This window comes from Panicum virgatum, chromosome 8K, assembly GCF_016808335.1.
Source record: "Panicum virgatum strain AP13 chromosome 8K, P.virgatum_v5, whole genome shotgun sequence".
Classification (NCBI taxonomy): Eukaryota; Viridiplantae; Streptophyta; class Magnoliopsida; order Poales; family Poaceae; genus Panicum; species Panicum virgatum.
The window spans coordinates 10821293-10843300 of NC_053143.1; the positions used below are offsets into that span (position 1 = coordinate 10821293).

General features: G+C 47.0%; 1 protein-coding gene and 1 long non-coding RNA gene across 2 annotated transcripts; one reads left to right on the forward strand and one right to left on the reverse strand.

Moving 5' to 3' along the window:
* Positions 1 to 4477: 4477 nt before the first annotated feature.
* Positions 4478 to 12096, reverse strand: LOC120646147 (cationic amino acid transporter 3, mitochondrial-like). The gene is made up of 11 exons (XM_039922849.1): positions 11792 to 12096; positions 11389 to 11507; positions 11211 to 11307; positions 10901 to 11073; positions 10716 to 10782; positions 9564 to 9722; positions 9402 to 9474; positions 5347 to 5500; positions 4971 to 5066; positions 4669 to 4775; positions 4478 to 4557 (listed from the first exon to the last, which is right to left on the reverse strand). Exons 1-11 carry the CDS (start codon positions 11942 to 11944, stop codon positions 4478 to 4480), a joined length of 1278 nt encoding a protein of 425 aa, XP_039778783.1. The 5' UTR covers positions 11945 to 12096.
* An 8717-nt stretch (positions 12097 to 20813) lies between these two features.
* Positions 20814 to 21717, forward strand: LOC120646148. Its single transcript, XR_005664294.1, has 3 exons — positions 20814 to 20887; positions 21045 to 21196; positions 21500 to 21717. It is a non-coding gene; the product is annotated as an uncharacterized LOC120646148 (long non-coding RNA).
* The last annotated feature ends 291 nt before the right edge of the window (positions 21718 to 22008 follow it).

A 22008-nucleotide genomic window follows, 5' to 3' on the forward strand; every position in this document is an offset into this window, starting at 1 on the left:
CCGGCTCGGTGCAGACGTCGGCGTCGGCGTCCTCCGGCGGCGGCGCTCCGGCTGCTCCTCCCCTCTTCTTCCTCCTCCTTCTCCTTCTCTCCCTCTCTCCTCCTTCCTCTGTTCTTGCGGCTTGCGGCGGCGGATTGGGGAAAAGTACCCCGCGGTGGCTCTAGGGTTTCCCAGCACTCGATTGGGCTCTTATAGGCGCGCTCTAGGGTTGCGCGGGCTCGGGCGAAGCCGGACGGCCGGTGATTTTCGGCGTCCGCGCCGGGATGCGTATCTCGCATCCGGCGGTGCGGCGCTGGGGTTTGCAGGGCGGCCAAGGCAAAGGCACGGCGCTGGTGGTCAAGGGTGACGTGAGTAGGGCAGGCGGGGCAGCGCGGCTCGCGGCTGGCGGTTTCGCTCCGTTGTCATGGAGTGGGGACGGCGTCCGCGCGGCGCGGTGGAAAGGCAAAAGCAGAGCAGGCGGCGAGCAGCGTGAGAGAGGAAGGAAGGGGATGGGTGAGCAGTGACGCTGGCAGGTGGGGCCGAGACGTCAGTGGCTCAGGGAGAAGGTGAGGGCGCCGGTTGGGCTGCTGGCTTGCGGGCCGCGCAGGCCGGTGCGCGGGAGACGGGCCAGAGGCAGGCCTGTGTAGGGCGGATTGGGCCGGCAGGGTGAGGCAGGCCAAGTTAGCGGGCCAGGCTAGGGTGATAGAGCAGGCCGGGTTGCTAGCTGGGTTAGGTTGCTGTTTAGGCTTTAGGTGGGTTCTGGGTTCAGGTTAAGCTGGGTCGGATCTGGGCCAAGGTTTGGAGCTTGGGTTCCGGGCTGGACTGAGTCAACGGGTTTGGTCCGAGTTAGGGTTAGAGATTTCGGATTTAATTTGAATGGCTCAATTCAAATTAAATCCCACACAAATGCTAGAAGTTGAAATTAAATTGAGGGGCACACCTCGATTTAGCTTCCACACAAATCATACAATAAAATAAATCCAAATCCAGATTCGAATTAAACAAGGTAGAGCCAAATAAATCCAATAACTCCAAATGTTCTCACACTAGCAAATATTAACCTTAATTATAAACAAAGTTTTTTAATTTTTAGGATTTTTGAGAAGGCAGAAATCCTATTTAGGGTAATAATTACAGCATTGCCACAAAATTTTTTTGAAATTCACATTTTTCGACTTTATAACATTCCGGAAAAACCCGGGATGTTACACCTAATCTACCTAATATAGAGATATCCCTAATATACTCTAACATCCCCCCGCAGCCATAGTGGGAGCGTCGCAGACAGTGAGACTAGAGAGAAATTGGTAAACTGACATTCCCCCGCAGTCACAACGGTCAGTGCACCGCAGATGTTGTGGCTGGAGTGGAAACCCACAAGGTTGCTCAAGCAAATGATAGCCCTTTGTGCCGATGTCGAGGTAGCCGAGTTGAGGACAAGTAGCCATGGTCAATGATGCCGTGCGTAGGGTAGCCGTGGTCGACATAGCTATGTCGAGGTTGCCGAAGACAAGGTAGCCGCACATGAAGTCGCGGGCGCACGAGGAGGCGCCATGGTGGTGGCGTAATGGAGAAGACGCCGGAGACGAAGATGGCGACGCGTCGAGGCAGTCGTAGAGGGAGCGATGCTGAAGTAGATGCAGTCATGCCATCGGGCGACACATGCCCGAGTTTGCCAGGCTCGGGAACGCATCGGGGACGATGGGCACGCACTGGTGTTGCTAATACCGAACGTGCAAGGGAGGATGCACAACCAGACGCCGTCGCCGAGGGGGACCAGCAGAGAAGGCCTCCATGGTGGTCGCAGACATAGAAGAAGGCGAGGTAGAAGATGCCAACGCCTGCTATTGATAGAGTAGACGAAGTAGTCAGGGACGAGATGGCGACGCTGGCGACGTGGTTGTGCTAGACGAAGCGAGGAGGGGAACCCAGATTTTTTGGCACAAGGCCGAATGATCCGGATGATGCGGCGGCGGCGCTCGAAAGAGACGGCGAAGAACTCGTACAGCTTGACGAAGACCATGTGCGGGGCACGCAGCAACGAGTTGACAATGAGGTCGGGGACATGGTCGATGGCTGTGAGGAAGCAACAGCGGAGAAGACCACGGGGTGACGCCACTGCTGCTTGAAGAGGCGACGCAGTGACAGCCCTCCGTGCTCGGTGAAGGGCGCGCTCGATGAGGAGGATGTCACGGAAGCCGGGAGGAGCACGCACATCGGCTGATCAGACTGAGTAGCATGAGGCGAGACGACAGTGGGCGAAGTCAGTGAAGGCGTCCCGATCGGTGAAGGCGACGACAAGCCAGTGAAGGTCGACGTGCGGACGAGGCGGCGATGCAGGCGGCGGTGCAAACGAGCGCCACCTAGGGTGCCGGCCATCTCACCATGCCGCAGGGTCGGAGAGAAAGAAGAGGCCGGTGAAGTCGACGCCGACGTCGAGGTAGAGGAGCAAGGTCGATGGGCGGTGGGCGATGCAATCCCAATCTCTAATCGTGCAGAAGAAAAATTGATGCAGCAGCAGCTCGTGTAGTACCTCTAGGTGTGCCTAGCCCAACCCTTCATCCTCATGTCTCTTTCTGCCTCTCATGGTTAACACAGCAGCCACGGGAGAGAGAGAGAGAGAGGAAAAATAGAGGAATCCAGGGAGGGGCCAGCGAATTGCGCTGTGGAGGACAAGGCGATCCGCAGCGGATCCCGCCAGGGAGGGCGGTGAGCTGCGGCCCGCAGGGGCCGGGGCGGCAGATCGGGCGCCCGGCGGCGATGGAGGGCCCCAAGTGACACGGGATCCGGGTGGGGGGCTTGGACCGCGGCGTGTCGGGGTTGCGAGGTGGAGGTGCCGCCAGGGGAGCTCGTCGACGACGGGTAAGGCACCATGCGGGCCCCTGCTGCCACCACGGCTGCACGGGGTACGTACGGGCGCCGTAGGAGACCGCGACTGCCACCACAGCAGCGCGGATCGGGGTCGTCAGCGACAGCTTCCATGGCGGGTGGAAGGAGCTATGCTTTGATCTGCTGCTGCATGACACTGGATGACGGCGGGTCAACTGGATCTGCCGCGGAGAGGGGCGCTGCCCCCGGCGGAGGTCATGGGCGACCTCCCCGGGGCGCGCTAGGAGGCCTTCGAGGGGGAGCCCTTGATGGGCACCGTGGGCGGCGACCGGCGGCGTGCAGAAGGTTTAGGTCAGGATCTGAAACCCTAATCTCGTGATACCATGTAGGAGGAATAGAGATGGTGTAATTGATGGATTTTATTGGCCTAAGCCTTGGGGCTGAATATATAGGGGTACATGACTTGGAGGGCAAGAAGCCTCTTCTACAGATATGATAGGACACGAATACAATACTAATCTACCTAATATAGAGATATCCCTAATATACTCTAACACAGATACTCCGGACTTCCCAGAGTTTTCTACAGTAACCCCGGACTATTCGGCAGCTCGATGTATGGACATTGGAAAATCCGTTGCCGGAGATTTCGACCTCGGTTTGGGGTGAGGTTTGTTTCTAAAGGTTCGTAGGAACGTGGGGAGTCTATTTTGATAGATAAATTCAACATGCATTAGGGTTTGAGAGCTCTAGGTCATCAATGGTGAAGGTGCTCTAATGGCTCAAAACCTAGGGCAATGGAGATGGATCGGGGAAGGGGATGAGCTTACCGGCGACAAATGTAACACTAGCAAGGTCAGGTCTTGAAGATGGTGGGGAGGGCTTGGTGAAGCTCGAGGTCGTCCTCTTGCTTGGAGCTTGAAGAAGAGGAAGGAAAAGCTTGGGGGAGCTCCAAGCTCCAAGGAAGAAGATGAAAGGGAGGTGGTGCAGCTCGTCGGTGTCGATCTCCGGCGTCCTCCGGCGTTGCTCCGGCAAAGGGGAGGAGCTTCAATGGTGGGGAAGGAAGGGAAGCTCTTCCATGGCTTGGAGCTTGAGTGAGAAAGGCTTGGAGAGAGTGAGGGAGTGAGAGAGGGTGCTGGGAGGAGATTCCCAGGTGAAGGGGTTGGGAATGACAAGTGGGGCCAGGGGATGAGGTGGCAAACAAGTGTTTGTGTGCTAGACACGCGTCCGCTACAGTAAACCCGGATACTCCGGGTTTCAGCCCGAATACTCCGGGTCAGCCTAACCCGGAGGTTCCGGATTGAATTTCGGATATTCCGGAAATCAAACCAAACTCAATTTAAATTTATATGATGATGCACATAATGATATGATTTATAGCAAAATTAGTTTTAGGGATGTTACATTCATGGAATGGAGCAGGGCCATTTTTCCTTTTCCTCTAAGAAAACGTGAGGTCAAGACTATCTTTACGATTCCCACAAACTATAGGTAGCTAAGTTTCGTCTGGCTTCATAAAATTGCAAATCAGCTTAAAAGAATTATGTGTTGCTTGATAAACTGGCTATCTTATTAAATTTGCAAATCAGCTTCAAAGAATTTCAGATAATATCTGGCTGCACAAATTGCAATAAAAAGAAACAAAAAAATGATTATTAAGCCATATTTCTTACCCAAGGTTCATACGAAGGTATCCGTTGACGATGATGCAACAAATTGGAAGTAGTGGCACCAACGGGCACATGAATCCTAGGAGAAGCAGAAGTATGTGAGATTGTATTGAATTGCAATACCAGATTCCTCACTAAAATTTCACCCAGTTTGTAGAACTGCTAAATGTCCATGTCCCTTAGCCTGTACCTCCAGTTGGTCCCAAAGAGATCTTGTCTTGACCAATGTACAAAAGCACAATAGAAGAACTCAACAAAAGAAGCCCGCCAATGGTGCATGCAGTCATCCGCACGTAACTAAAGAAAGCAAGAAAGGATCAGGATGTTGCCTTTTCCTTGCAATTAAAACAACAATAATAACAATGATAATGGAATTCTGGTCGTCCTATTCTGTCGCAAGAACAGTGTCCTGTTATTTTGTTTGCACATTGTAGAACCAGATATTTGAAAGAGAGCTCAGTGAGATACAGGTGGTGGAGTCCTATCACTTACAATGGCAAAAAGGAGAAAGAAACTGCAAATACCAAGATGATGGCCCCAAGGCATATCAATACTATGCTTCTGATGGCTTTCTGTCGCCTTACTTTGCTGTCTATCTCACTGACAGTAGATTCTTGAACCAATTTCAGATATAGAATGGGAAAGAAAACGTCAGGAAAAAAAATTAGAGCATCTCAGTAAGCATGAAAAATAAAACTAGGAATGCTAAGTAATGGGCTGCTGGGCAGGTAACTTGCAAGCATTTCATATGCAAAATATAAATAATAACAAAGTGAAGATATCAACGAAGAGAAGCTAACTTGTCCGCCAGCACCTCGTTACAGTATAAATGCAAGCTAAAAATGGAAAAGAGAAATCCTGATGTAACTTGAACTTGGCAGTTAATGGAAAACTATTATCACCCTTCTCGTTACCATTGCCAAAAGGATCTTCCAAATTTTGCTCGTCTTGCTCTGAGTGACCAGAATTTGAAATTAGTGACTCAGGTGTACCTGCATGAGCCACTTTCATTGGCATCTCATGTTAGAAGCGACGGCGAACAAAACGATGAAAAATAGAAAGATCAAACCATAGAAAGATACGAGGATTTAACGTGGAAAACCCCTCCAATGCGAAGGGTAAAAACCACGGGCGTCAGCCAACAAGAACTTCACTATATCGGGTGTTTGTGTACAACGTCTAGCGGCGGCTTACAAGAGGAATAATAGGATTGATATTCTCCGGTGAAGCCTATGGGTTAGATATATAGGAGACTCACGTAGTCTCCTCAACTTCTACTAGCAATGTGGGATTAAAAGTTTACACCACATGGGCCTTAATGGGCCAAGCCCAAATTCCAACAATCTCCCATCAAAATTTGGATCACAATATAACATACTCCACCTTGAGACAAATTCCTTCTTGTAGCATATCAAAATCATCACCTGAACACAACAAAGAACAGAACTTCTGGCACCAAATAGCCTCTTGAGCTAAACTGTCAAACCAACTAAGCTTGAGCAAAGCTCAAACTTAGCTACAGAAACTGGTTTAGTCATCATATCAGCTGGATTATCATGAGTACTGATCTTGCATACCTTCAATTTACCTTGTGAAATAACATCACGAACATAATGGTACTTGACATCAATATGCTTTGTCCTTTCATGAAACATCTGATCTTTAGTGAGGCAAATAGCACTTTGACTGTCACAGAATAGATCAATGCAAGAATCAACTCTACACAGCTCAGCAAACAAACCTTTCAGCCAAACTGACTCCTTGCACGCTTCAGCAATAGCCATATATTCTGCTTCTGTGGTAGACATAGCAACAACAGGCTGCAAAGTAGCCTTCCAACTCACAGCACAACTGCTAACAGTGAACACATAACCTGTGAGTGACCTGCGCCTATCCAAATCAGCAGCATAATCTGAATCCACATAACCAATGAGTCCCTGATCAGTTCTCCCAAACTTCAAAAAAGAATCTGCTGTTCCTCTGAGGTACCTGAAAATCCACTTAACTGCCTTCCAGTGTTCTTTACCAGGATTAGACATGTATCTGCTAACCAAACTCATAGCATATGATAAATCTGGGCGAGAGCAAACCATGGCATACATCAAAGAACCAACAGCACTAGAATATGGGACTTTTGACATGTATTGAACATCCTCCTCAGAACTAGGGCACTGAGCAGCTGACAATTTAAAGTGAGGTGCAATAGGAGTACTAACTGGCTTTGAATCATGCATAAGCTCCTCAGAAAAGTATCAGGAACACTATCTGAAACATCATTACCAACAACTTCATTTTCCTGGTCATCCATAAGCTCCACCTGCACACTAACTTGTGACTGCAATTTCTCAACTAAAGCATCATCTGTGGACAAACTGTCAGTAAACATCACAGATTCATTGAAAACAACATTTCTGCTCATGAAAGTCTTTCTAGTTTCAGGATTCCATAATTTATATCCTTTGACTCCCGAACCATAACCAAGAAACAGACATTTAATAGCTCTAGGCTCTAATTTTCCATTATCAACATGAGCATAAGCAGTGCAGCCAAAAACTCTCAAGTGTGAATAATCTGCAGGTGTACCAGACCATACCTCAATAGGAGTCTTCTTGTTGAGTGGAATAGAAGGCGATCTGTTGATCAAATAACATGTTGTATTAGCAGCCTCAGCCCAAAAACGCTTGTTCATATGGGCATTGGACAGCATGCAACGAGCCTTCGAGATGATAGTCCTGTTCATACGCTCGGCCACACCATTCTGCTGAGGAGTGTATGGTATGGTGTGATGCCTAACAATGCCTTCTTTTCTGCAATAATCATCAAAAGCATCCGAACAGAACTCTCCACCATTATCAGTTCGAAGCACCTTGACCTTCTTCTCAGTTTGTCTTTCTATCATAACTTTCCATTCTATAAAAGCAGCAAAAGTATCATCTTTGCTTTTCAGAAAATAAGGCCAGACTCTTCTAGAGTAATCATCAATAATGGTAAGCATATAACAAGCACCACCATATGAAGGCTTACGTGAAGGACCCCACAAATCAGCATGAACATAATCAAGTGTACCTTTTGTGGTATGAACAGAGGTATTGAATTTGACCCTCTTATGCTTACCAAATACACAATGCTCACAGAACTTCTTGCCACTCAGAATGCAGCCATCCAGTAGGTTTCTCTTCATCAATTCTGCCATACCGAGTTCACTCATGTGTCCAAGACGCATATGCCAAAGGTCAGTCTTACTAGGTTCAGCATTAGCAACATTAACAGCAGAAACAGAACCATGCAAAGTACAACCTCTGAGAACATATAAATTTGAAGAATTGAGATCACCCAGCAAACATACAAGAGAACCTTTAGATACCTTCACAACTCCACCTGAACCGGTGCATTTGAGTCCTTCTTTATCAAGTGTGCTCAACGAGATCAGATTTCTTTTCATCCCTGGTATGTGCCTTACATTCTTCAGTATGCGAATCATGCCATCATAGGTCTTGATCTGAACAGAGCCAATGCCAATAATCTCACACGGGTTATCATCTCTCATGCGCACAAAATCACCGTTCTGCAAAGACTCATAGGAACTGAACCAATCTCTATTAGTGCAGATATGAAAAGAACATGCAGAATTAAGAATCCACTCATCATGACCAGCAACACAACCAGCAAAGACAACCAAACAATTTGACTCAGAGTTTTCACCAGCAGAAGCAACACTAGCCTTACCATCAGATTTAATTTTCTTCCTCTCCTTATTCTGCAATTTCCAGCAATCCTCAATCATATGAGATTTCTTCTTGCAATACTTACAGAATTTCTTCTTGGGACCTTTGGACTGGGAGCGGCCTCTACCGTCATTGCTCTTGCCACGATTGTTGTTATCACTTGAGGATCTTTGCTCTGATCTGCCTCTGACATGCAAAGCGTCGCCCCTAGAGGACGAGCCATCTGTCTGCACCATGCCTTTCATCTTCTCCTTAGACTGGAGTGCCTCACAAACTTCCGCAAGGGTTAGTTCATCACGGCTTAATAGTATGGTGTCACGGAAACTTGCATAAGAACTTGGCAAAGAGCATAATAAAAGAAGACCTAAGTCCTCATCTTCATACTTAACCTCCATCGACCCTAGGTCAGCAACGATCTCCTTGAAGACAGATAGGTGACCCATCACCGAATCACCCTCCTGCATCTTAAGCGTGTACAGCTTCAACTTCATATGCAATTTACTGGTAAGATCCTTCGACATGCAGATCGATTCCAGTTTTAGCCACAATTCTGCAGCAGTCTTTTCCTGCAGCACTTCTTGTAGAATATCATTAGATAGATGAAGCTGAATAAGAGAAAGAGTCTTACGGTCCTTGCGCTTCTCCTCATCGGTCCACTCATCCTTCTTTTTCTTCCCGAATTTTTCCAGCGCCTCATCAAGATCATTGGTTTGCGCCAGAATAGCTCTCATCTTGACTTGCCACAGCGAGAACCTTGTCTTGTAGTCCAACATCGGTAGATCATACTTCATCGACGCCATCACGAAACCCTAACTTGAAACCACGGCTCTGGTACCACTTGTTAGAAGCGACGGCGAACAAAACGATGAAAATAGAAAGATCAAACCATAGAAAGACACGAGGATTTAACGTGGAAAACCCCTCCAATGCGAAGGGTAAAAACCACGGGCGCCAGCCAGCAAGAACTTTACTATATCGGGTGTTTGTGTACAACGCCTAGCGGCGGCTTACAAGAGGAATAATAGGATTGATATTCTCCGGTGAAGCCTATGGGTTAGATATATAGGAGAGTCACGTGGTCTCCTCAACTTCTACTAGCAATGTGGGATTAAAAGTTTACACCACATGGGCCTTAATGGGCCAAGCCCAAATTCCAACAATCTCCCATCAGAATTTGGATCACAATATAACATCTCATATGGAGGAGCATACCTTACTACTAAAACAGAAATGGCAACTGTCGTAAACGCCAATAAGGTTCCCACGCTTACCTGAACAAACAGTTCAAGAAACTATTATCACCTGGACTATCTCTGCATTCAGCAAGGCTACGATTTTTACATGCTAATTAGCATATTACCATCCCTGCCAATTGAGAGACATCCATGAAAAAAGCCAGGATAGCAGCACATGTCCCAGTCAAGGTTGTGCTCAAGATTGGCACTTGAGTTTGTCGATTAAAAGCTGAGAACAATGGCGGAAGCAATCCATCTCTGGCCATAGCCATTATAATTCTTGGCTGACCAAAAGCATCATGTAAACAATAAGGATCAGCCATTCATCGTTTTAATTTTGGATAAAATATTTCTTCCTCAAATAGAACATACAATCCTATTTATTATTTTGTTTTTGTGTTAGTTTGTTTGGGAAAATTGGTGGTTAGCCTTCTCTGACCACACACCACTCTTTATTTAACTGAATTTACCAGAGTTCCCTAATAATTTCACATGTTACAACAAAACTTCCCCTCAAGATAGGCAAATCAATCATCCATGTCTTCTTACATATTGACTCGCCACCATCATTCAGGCCTAACCCTAAGTAAAACAGTCAGGCTTTACTAGACTCTGCATATTCTAGCCTTGATGCCACGCTATCTAACTTTCTGTGAACAACTCAATTTCAATGTGTTTGGTGGATCATGTCGCACAGAGCTGTTTGCAGTGGCGACTGTTTATCTCAACGTGTCATTTCTGAACACCAGTTCTGACAGCAAGCCCTTCATCCATCATGGCCACATTGGTCCTGGAACTAACTTGACCACCACCGCAGCTTCAACAATCTCCTCCATGACCACCACGGTGTCCTCCAGAGCCAGCACCACCAGAACCTATGCGAGCTCCACTATGGCCACCAGCCCACCACTATTCTGTGAGGAAGGACAGTTGTAGCTCAAGTGTCCTTTCTGGCCACAATAATAGCATTTCCTGCCATCAGCTATGGTATTTTTGACCTCCCAGGCTTGTTGTGATGTTGTCCCACATCGCTGTCAGTCGGTTCTCCCAAACCATGACTGAGATAGCCTCTTCCAAAGTTGCCCTCTCTTTGTGATTCTCTACCTTTTCAACCTCATATATTACATTTAACTCCAACATGTTTCAGAACAGTAGTTTTTTTTTTGGAATTTCTATTCAAGTCACATATCATTCCTCAATCCTTTTAGAAGTAGGAAAGTAATAAAAATGAAAAGGGAACTCAATAATGCTCGACTTCTCAATTCTCAGAGACATACCTGGGGAAGAATACTGCCTATCAAGGACGCGATGAGGGCAAGAACAGCCCCACTGGAGACAACATACCTACATTTCAATTTAGTAAAAATGCTCAATAACTGACATATACTAGACAACGCTGCAAATAATCCCCACCGCTGCCGGATAATTTGGCATTTCAGCTGGAAGAGAAGCTGGAACTTACTCTGCCCACTGCATCCCATATTGCGCAAACGCAGAAGAAATAGTAGTGTCAGGATCGATCGCGCGATACGGCACCAGACCGACCACAACAGCAGAGACCATCATGTAGAGGAAGCAGCACACGGACAGGGTCAGGCCCATCCCCAGCGGAAGATCGCGCTGAGGATTCTTCACCTGGAAAACACTTTGATAAACCAAATCAAAGGCGATCATGTCGCTGCACAGAAACTGTAGTGACATACTCCTCAGCTGACCTCTATACTTATAGAGGAACACAAATAGAATTTTGTAAATAAAGAATGTGAGCTGACCTCCTCAGCTGTGCTAGCAACTGTGTCGAAGCCAATGAACGCAAAGAAGAGGGTTGCTGATCCGGAAAGGACTCCACCAATACCGTTAGGAAAGTAACTGTGTACCAGCCAAGTAAGTTTCAAAATCCAATTGGGTACGTCAACGCGTTGATTCAGCTATATGAAGCAAGAAATTTACCCTTCTGGCCCTTTATAGCCGGCCCATCCATTCTTGAATCCTAACCATCCACCAGCACAGATTACAAAGAGCATGACCACGATGTTTGCAGTGGTGATGATGCCTTCCACAAATGAGCTCTGCTCAGGATATAACTCGTACTTTAGGACTGAAATTGTAAGTTAAATCTTAGCCAGAATTCTTGAACTCCGAAAACCAAGTGTAAGCACAGCAGAAATGATGGCTGAAGATAGACACTAGTACAAAATAAAACAGTGTACAGTCTATAACTCACACCATAATTTATCTTTACCATACAAGAATTTTCAACACAATTTAAGAGCAATTTAAGGGTATAATAATTTTTTGTAATTATATAAGAGAATAAAAATTCTGAAACAAGTTGCGGGCTCAGTGCTAGTACCTCTTTAATTCCTAGACAGAGTAATGCAGTAACTATTGAGACAAGAATAGCAGCACAAGGATCCAATGGGGTGTCAAGCCCTTTGACATGCACTTGTGCTAGAAAGAAGGGCAACTTGTCTTGGCCACCAAAATATAGAGCCCAAACCATCATCGTGGATCCAATCTGCTGCTAACCACTACGCGGACATCGTGCGACGAAGTCTGATGGAGGGCGGTGGCGCTGGACGTGGGAGTGCCGGTGGCTTTGGTGGGGCTATGCCAGGGACTGGACGAGGTCTTGGAGATGAAGCCAATCAAGTCAGGCCTCAGGTTGCACCCCAGATGATGTTTGGGAGGGGAGCTGGGCCGTCAGGGATCAACTTCGGTGGCGCGCCGCTGCAGCAGGTTTTTGGAGCTCCGCAATTCGGAGTACCCGCTGCGCTGGCCAATCACCAATTTGGTGTTCCTCAAGGCCAGTTCACTAGTCAAGGTCAGTCTGTTGGCATTTTTCCTTTGGGAGGCTCCACCGATTGTGATGGTTCTGTAGGGGTAATAATTCAGCAACACAATGTGAATCGTTTGGTTGCAGGTTCGTCAAGCCACCACATGCATCAACAGCAGGCTTACTTTCATCAACAGCAACATGGTAGTGTTGTTGATCATCACCAGGCCGCTTTCCAACCCGGCTATGGTAGTGGGAGAGGTCGAGGAACAGCATGGTCACGGCAACGGGGCCGCAGCAGGGAGCGCAAGAAAGGTTTGTACCCAACAGAGGAGATGGATGGCAGCCACAAGGTTTTGGAAAGGGTGTGGGTCAGATTTCGACGATTTCAGGTGCAAATTTGGGAACAAACACAGCTGTTCCTCAGACAAGGCGATTGATAAATAATGTGCCGCAGCAGACAACTAGGCCTTTTTTCTTTCAACAGTAGGCAACAATTGAGAAGCTGTTTGCACCTAACTTTGGTAAATCAGCTGGACCTTCTGTACCTGAAATATCAATGCCAATGGCAGCTGCTACCAAGGGATTTCAGCATGACTTAAATTCTGAAGGTGTGTTGGCCCAAGGGACATCTCCTGCAGCTTTCTCGCCACTAACAAATGCAATTCAGCAAGCTGCAATTAGCCTCCAAGCTGATGAAAGAGTGCACGCAGTAGAAATGATGAAAGATAAATCTCTTCTCAAGGAAACAGAGGGTACCAAAGAAAGCAAAATCAAATTATACTATCATCGGTGCTGCTCAAAAGGACATGTGATGGCAGGATGTGTAGTTCCACTTTTCTGTCAAATTTGTGAAGCTAATGATCATGTGGCTGTCAAGTGTCCGCATAAGAAAAATCCCAGACCAGTTGCTCATATGGTGGGTTATGCCAGAGATGAGTTGGGTTTTTTCCATATTCCTCATGGTCTAGTAAAAACACCAAAGAAGTCACCGAGCACTGCCTTGGTCAAAGTAATTGGTGGACAGTTATCGGAGGAGGAGTTGGTGGGGCACTTGCAAAGGTTAGTACCAGGCTCATGGAACTGGGATGTTGAAGTCTATGATCTGAATGAATGGATTGTGGCTTTCCCATCAAAAGCGGAGCTACAAAGATCTATTAATTTTGGGACAGCAGACTTGAAAAATAATTTGTTCCTCAAATTTGAAGAATTCAATGAGGATGAGAATTTTGGGCATGAACTTCCATCTATCTGGATGCAGGTTACTAACCTACCCAGAGTGTTTAGAAAATATAATATACTGTAGGCCATTGGATCGCTCTTTGGCGCAACACAAAAAGTGGATATGATAACATCAAGGAAGCATAGAGTAGGTCGCTTCCAGGTGGGTGTGCTCAATGTGGATTTGGTGCCTACTCAAATGGATGTGGTAATTGGGGACAGGTATTTGGAACTCGAGTTTGTTATTGAGAAGGAACCTGCGGGTAATCATGCTCCAACGCAGTCGCAGACTTAGATATGGAGCTGGATGGTCAACCAAAGATGGACAAAATAATGGAGCGGACAAGGCTCCTTTTTTACAGGCTAATGACAGCAGGGAGGGCTCCATTAAAGAGGTGGCCTCAGGAAGGACATCTAAACCTTTACTTGAAGATGGACACATTTTCGATATGGAGGAAGATGATCTGCTTGAGAAGACAGAAATGGGTGCAAAAACATCTTTGCTTGATAATAGCAGTGAGGCACTGTCATCTCCAATGGACACTCCACTGTGTAATGCAAGCGGAGCACTGGAGGTATCTAAAGAAGTTCAGATTGAGGAGTCACAAAGGGAAACGGCAACGACAACTGTTCTGGACCAGCTACGCACGCCACCGCTTGGTCTGCTGCTGGACAAGGCACTGGAGAAGGCTTCACAGGGCGCTGCAGGCACATCTACACCGCAGCGAAGGAGCAGCAGGGCAGCAGCAACAGCGGACGAGGATTCGGTGGAGAAGGCCGCGAAATTGGCGGCCAAAAGGAACCTAGAGGAAACAAGTGGTACACTCTCTCAAAACTCTATTTTGATGTTTTCTGATTCTATGATAAATAATAATCTGAGATGTCTAGGAATAAACCTAAGAAAGACAGATGAAGATCGCGATAGATCCACTAACTTAGTTAAAACATCCGAAGTTAATAGTTCTCTTTTAATATCTCGTCAAAAGGATCATAGTTTGGATAGTGAAGGCAATGAAATTGAATCTGATGTAGACATAAGTGATTTAAACGTTTTTTGTGGAGTCGAGGGAGTAGATGATGTTGGTGATTACAGTGATGACGTGAGTGTTCACAGTCAAGCTGCACCCCATCACACAACTGAACATCAAAAAAAATGCAAGCATGCCCAAAAAAGAAAAAAAAAGGTGTCGGTGTTTACCGCCACGTCTGCTTAGGGATATCCTTAGCAGTAAGGTTTGTAGGTAGGGATCGACTGCTCTGGAACTCAATGGTGCAAGGAACACAAAGATTTAGACAGGTTCGGGCCGCGAGTTGCGTAATACCCTACATCCTGTGTGGTGATTTGTATTGCCTTAGGTGTTGATGATGTTTCGAGGGATCCCTGCCCGCCCTTATATATCCGAGGGGACAGGGTTACATGGAAAGTCCTAGCTGAGTACAGTTGGAGTCCTACTACAACACAATCGGGTAGTTTCCATCGTACTACAGCTAGTTCTACACCTATTCGAGTAGTTACAAGAGAAGTAAGATACATCCATGAGCTATCCCTTATTCTAAAACATTCTATGCCTATAAGCAGTCCCGCTGCCCCGGGGTCTGACAAGCCCCCGAGCTCTTCGTAGCCGAGTCCTGCAAGCGTCGAGTACTTGGCTGGGCATCTTCGAGTACTTCAAGTAGTCAAAACATCCTTCTGGTTGCTTCTGGGCCTTCCTTCAGATACATCGAGTAGTCCTTCAAGTACTTCCAGTTGCTTCGAGGCTGTGAGGTGCTCAAGCCCCGAAATCTTGATCATATATGGTGTGCGAAGTACTCGCGCTCCATATGGAGTAGCCCCCGAGCCTTAGGTTGAATCGCAGAATCAGGCTGAGGATCAATTCAGTCTTTTTCCTTCGTTATTTTCTAAAAATATTGAAAAATAAATCTCTGATGCATATATCCCGTAGCCCCCGAGCCTTAAATCAAAATCCCTTATTCTGCGGGTAGCCCCGAGCAAAGATTTGGAATTAAGGATCTAAGACGTGGCATTAGATTTTATTCTTTAGAATATCTGCAGGATTAATCAGATCCGGTATCCGAAAAGACCTGATTCCAAAAAAATCCCAAAAAATGATTTGATTGGATACGCCACACTGATTCCACCCAAAATATCTTCAGAAATAAAATCCGGGATGTATATCTCTTTACTGTACGCTCACATGGGACTGTATTGTATGGGGAATCTGCATTATTGCATCCGTGAGTGCTGCTACTGTAGCATCACGAGTTGTCCTCTAGTAAGACCCCTTGTGGCTATAAAAGGTAGGTGAGAGGCCTTTGCCAGAAGCACCAGCATTCTGAAGCTATGGCTTGCATTTGGTGTTCTTGCTCTCGCCCTCCTGAAGTTTGTGTAGTCCTTTCCAACAAAAGATGCTAGAAGAGAACTTGCGAGTGATAAGAGAAGTCCTTGCTGCAAAACCCTGCAACCCTGCTTCTCTTTACGGATCCATGCTGGATATCATGTCCTTGCATATTCCAATGAGGCAGGTTCTTTGCTGATGGGTTGGGTCTTGTTGTGTCACATCCTTGGGGTTGCCTATTTCTGGGTGCCCAAGAACTGACATCTCTGGTAAGGAGACTTAATCTTGTCACAACGTATTTAGGGAGAAGGAGAAATTTCTCCGCAAGATGCTACAAGAGATCTTGCGAGGTGATTACTGTAATCTGCCTCCAAACTCTTGAAACTTTTCTCCCAGAGTACGAGTAACATTATTCCCTTGATGGGAATAAGAAGTTTGTACTTTGTCACGGCCTCGGGCCGATCTAGCTGCAGCAGATTTCGACTAGAACCTCCAGGAGATCCAAGAGGTGTGCATGCAGGTCCGAGTCGTTGTAAAGCTAGTCAAGAAGAAGTACTCGAGTTGTAATATTGAGTAGTTGTACTGTGTCGAGTACTTTTCCTTTATCCTGGAATGTAATCCCAGTTGAGGGAAGATGAGTCGAGTAGTTGTCCAGGGATGTGAGTGTTTTCTTTTCCAGAATGTAATCTTAGAAAAAAGAAATGTCTCAAAAAATCTTGTTTTTGCCGCAATTAGTAATTGACTGTTAACCTTCTAGGGATTTACCGTGTTGCCACCGCCTATTATAAAATAGAACGGTAACTAGGTTTTTGCCCCACCGGCCACCATTCTCCTTTTACTGTTTAGATCTGTTGTTGCCATCTGAGATCTAAAACTCCTTGCTCTCCCTTGCTTCCCAAACCCACTTAGGGTTTTAGTCAGTGTATGCTCTCCCTTGCTTCCCAAACCCACTTAGGGTTTTAGTCAGTGTATGCGCGTGAAGCGCTCTGTTGATTTCCTGATGGCCCCGAAGAAGTCGAGCAAGGGCAAGGGTGCAGCTGCGGAACCAACCCGCGAAGAAGGATGGGTCGCAAGTAAGTGCTCTGAATCTTACCTAGAAACTTTAGTTTCTGCTAGTCTTTTGCCGGAGAAATCCATCATCCAATGGCGTCCTGCCTTGGGTGAGGATCGTCCGTATGAAAATACAGGCAAAATTGTCACTTTTGCTCCTTATTTGGAACGGGGATTGGGGCTCCCTTGTTCATTTTTCTTCTCTGGACTCCTGTGCTACTACAGGATCCAGCTTCATCACTTGACCCCCAATTCCTTTGTTTACCTTTCTATCTTCGTGCACTTGTGCGAAGCTTTTCTGGGCATCGAGCCCTATTTTGTACTCTTCCGATTTCTATTCCATCTTAAACCGCAGCCAGATTCCTATGTTTTAGATGTAGTAGGAGGTGCGAGTTTACAGCTTAGGCAGGGGAAGGATAAAGTTTATATCCCCTATAGGCTTAGTGGCAAGGTAATCGACTGGAAACCCAAATGGTTCTATGTAGAGAACCAATGGGATAGCGTCCCAGCGATTACCCCATTCAATGGACCGAGTGGAATAAGAAACCAGTCGACGATAGTCAAATCCCTGAACTCCTTTCAAGAATTGCCGATCTTAGGCAAAGGAATTTGAATGGAGAGGCTATTGTATTCGACTAGATGAAAAGGAGAGTCCAACCGCTACAGGCTCGGGAAACATTTGGTTTCCAGTATCAAGGAATGACTGATTCATCAAGATTCTTGGAGGAAGAGATCTCAGATGAAGAAGTATTTAGTCGAGTTCAGCGACTACTTAAAAATGTAAAGGAAGTACCAGTTGTTCCTGATACTTTTTCCACTGTGAATCCTCCGAAGCAGGTACTTGATAAGAGTAGTCGATTTGTAGTAATTGAGTACCTTATCTTAGTGTGATTCTGATAGAATTTTGCTTTCTGTAGGAGGACGTGGAGCGTTTTAAGAGTAGTCCTCCACTGCCAGGCATTTAATCATCCTTTTTCTTTCTCCATGCGCACTTATGCTGTCAACCAAGTCCTAGAATGTTCATATGAAATCTTATATAAATAGTACTAACGTCTGACCTTGGTTGTGCAGATGAAGAGGCGGCTGGGGAGAAGAGTGATGGGGAGCACAGCCCCACTCCCAGTGCAGATACCCAGGCTAGGCATCCGAAAGGTGCGCGGTCAGTGGTGAGGAAGCGTAGCAGCTCCTCGCAAGCTACTAGCGACAAGTAGCAAGTTGATTGCAATCGAGTACTTTCGTCTTCGATTTGCTGGTTTTGATTTGAATTTTTGCTTTTTCAAGTCCGGCGGCTAAAATGCCACGAACTTCAACATCTGGGGATGATGTTGTGGTGGGACGAACCGTCCCTTCTGCCACAGCAGCCTGTCAAAGGGAACTGGGACTACTCGACCGACGAGTAGTTCCAATGTAGATAATGCCGGAGATATGGGTAACCAGGCCGTCATCGTGAGGCCTACCCGAAAATTTGGCACGAGGAAGCTTGCCCTGACAAGGGCTCCTACGTAAGTTCCTTAAAACTTGTTATTGTAGGGTTTGCCTTTGTATCGAGTACCTAATTTGTCTTTTCAGTGACGCACTCCAGGAGGCCAAAGGGGAAACTGAAGATGACTCAGCCCCCGAGTACTCCGGAGATGAGCGCTCGCGAGGCGGAGGAGATGGCGGATGCCATGCTTCGAAATTCTCAACTCACAGAAGCTGGGAAGAGCGATGGAAGGCTCTCGGAGGGCGGTGGAAGCGACAAGCTTCCGGAAGAAGGGGGTGACGAGAAGCTTCCTGAGGAGGAAGGCAGCGAGAAGCTGTCCGAAGAAACCCCTACAGGTAAACTTATAATGCCTTACACTGAAAAAGTACTTTTCTTTGCTCTTAGTTTGGTTAAGTAACCCATTTTTCCTGTAGATTCCCAAAATCCAAGGAATACTGTGGGGAGGATTGAAGATGTGCCAGAAAAGGCAATCTCTGAGGTGCGGGCGAGTGCTTCCCAAGTTTCATCGGGAAGTGTCATGCCGCAAGAGAAGCTAAAGCTTGCATTCAAGCTGCTAGGGGTAAGTAGTTGAATATGTCGAGTACTTATGTATAGATCGAATAGTATATACTGATCCTTTTGTTTTTATTTCTTGGCAGGAGGTGTTGGAGGAGGGGAGTAGCCAGCCCTCGGACAGTTCAGAGCTAAATGCTCTGAGAGAGTGAGTGAAAGCGCTCTCGTCCGAGAAGGCTGCTCTTCACGAGAAGATTAAGAAACTCTCCAAGGACAAGAAAGATTAGTCTTTAGCATATATGATGCAGTCGACTAGATTGCTCTGCCTGGTGTTTATAAGCTTTTGCTTTTAATCGAGTACACAGCTTGCACAAAATCTTTAAAGATTGAGGAAAGCTTGGTACTGGATCTAAAGATTCTTATGTACCAAAACGCAGATGAAATCGAGAAGCTCAAGAAGATCAAGGCGGATTCTGACCAAGAGGTGGCAACTTGTCTTCAGCAGCTTATAACTTTGTCAGAATCCCGGGACTTGATGCAACAAGAGCTTGAAGAACTCAGAAATGCTGCTCAAGATGTGGGAGGACTTGTGGAGATCCCGGAGGGGAATGAAGACGAACTGCTTACGTTGGCAGGGAGGCTTCGGAAAGTACCCGAGAGCTTCGAAAGGTACGTCTCCACAACCACCCGACAGTACGTGGGACAAGTACTCGTGTTGGTGAGGTCCTATTGGCCACGTACTCCCCTTGATCCACTTGGAAAGGGCGCAAAGGCTGACTATACTGAAGAGCAATTCAATCAGTATCTGCAAGAGACCTCCGCCGTGGCAGACCAGATAGTGGAGACTTACACTACTACAGAATACATCATCGCCAACTCCCCATCACCGCCGGTTTGTTTCAAACCGGCGGTGATGCTGTCGAGAGCATCACCGCCAGGTCGTATTACGAACCGGCGGTGATATGTAAACATCACCGTCGGATTGTAATATGACCCGGCGGTGATGTGTTCTCCATCTATTTTTTCATTCTCCCCTCCCTCTCTCTCTCGTGGCGTCCGCCCACAGCCTCCCTCCCTCGTGGTGCCGCCCTCCTCCCAATTCCCATTCCACCTCCCACGCCCTCCCATGGCGGCGGCGCCGGCCCTCCGCCCCATCCTCCTCCCTCGTCTCGCGCCCTCCCATGGCAGCAGTGGCTGGCCCTCCGCCCAATCCTCCCTCCTCCCACGCCCTCCCGTGGCGGCAGCGCCCGGCCCTCCGCCCCCTCCTCCTCCCTCCACCCTCCTCCCGCCCCCTCCCGTAGGAGCTTCAGGTGCTACGAGTCGCACGACACGAGCCCCTCCCAGCTCCTCGGGTCTCCCCCCTCTCGTGCTCCGCCGAGCCTCTCTACTTTGCCTGCGCGTTCGTCGCCCGCCGCCTCCGCTTCAATTCACCCACGCCCACCTCCCGCCAGGCGGACGCCACGCCAGCTCCCCTCCAGATCAACGGCCGCCGGCGCGCGGGCTGGCTCTATTGGACTCGGTCGTCGCGCTTGGGGCGAGCGTAGGTGTCCGCGGTGATGCGGTGGGGCAGCGCACTGCTCCTGGTGGCCGTCCTCGCCGTGGCCGCCGTAGCAAAGGTGAGCCCGGACCCGGATTTCTCTGTTCTACGGCCTGCCCCCCTTTCCCTCCCGCGTTGTCTGGCCGGATGGTGACCTGCACTGCTGCTCACGCCATCTGGGGCATGCGCTAATCACCGCAGTTCCAGTTGCCTTAGGTGCTTGTCTCTGAGGAGACTTCTGCTTAATCGGATTTTAATGGTTTTGAAGCGCGTATGTAGACCGCGCGTGATTTGGCACTGAGGTGGACTAACTTTGATCTAGCGTTTTCATCAACACAAATACACCATGTAGACGAGGTTGGTGTTCCAAATCTATGTGTCCAGATAAATAGCCATTGCTTTTGCTTTCACCGATCCCAAATAGGTTCCCCAATTCTCGGCACGATTCTGCAAATTCAAATAGCCACTGAGAATCCTAGAAGCGGATTGGCTGGTGATGATGCCATGGAGTCGGAGGAAATGCTCGCGATGCTGTACAGTATGGCAATCATGAGGTGAGGAAATTCTCACTGCAATCATCATATAGTTCTTTCACTTTGCTACCAAGTGCTGTTGGTGGTTCTCATATAATTTTGTTAGTTCTGAGAATTTTGATTTGTTCTGTTGTTTCTAGTCATGATATTTTACTTTCTAAGATAAAATTACTTTCAGGCATTTGATTGGTTGAAGTGTATTTACTGGGATCGCCAGACTAATTCCATTCCTGATGTTCAAGTGGAACTGAGGTCGAGATTGCATGAGATTTCTTCCTTTTCTGAAGGAGAATGATTCAAAAGAATCAAAATTAGGTTCCAAAAGGAAACGTGAGTATCAGAAGCTTATAGATAGAACTGTGATTGAGCCAGGCTTTGATTTTACTTATCTCTTCCATTAATCTGAACCTTTTCCTGCAGTTGTATAACTGTATAGTTAAGCATCCTCATTTATTTGTTACAATCGCATCATCTACTTTCTATATATTCTTATTGCGAATGTGTGATGGCTACCATCTGTGCATGTCAATTCTTCTTTAGTAGTATTTACATCCAAGATATGAATAGCTGTCAAGGGAATATATTGTCACAACCAAGACATCTCACTGTTTGTGTGCTACTTCTAAATTGCAGGGTCTGAGAAACTGATTATCAAAGCCATAAAGTACACTCGACGGCTATACTATGCTTGTCCCTTTGAGGTTGTTTCTATTCTACTGGATCATATGCAACTGGATGCTCCAGAGTCCCCTGAAAGCAGTGACATTCAAGAAATTCATAGTTTGGGTGTTTATCAGTCATCTGACACTCAAATATCAAAAAGTGATATGAAAACTATCACTGGTTCCTCATATCATGTATCTGAAAATATTTTTTTTATGGGAAAAAGGTCTTCACCGCCAGTTCGTGTCTTCAACCAGCGGTGTTGATGTCCCCATCACCAATGGTTCTAGAACCGGCGGTGATGGCCCCGCTATCACCAACGACTTAAATCCAACGGTACCCAAAACCGTTGGTGATGGGGTTTAAGAACCGGCGGTGATAGGGGTGGCTGTAGTAGTGTTAGAACAAGTCTGGGTCTCCCTGAACTGCTTGTGAAAATTGTTTGGCGTGTGGGCCACAAGTACTTTGAACAAATGTTT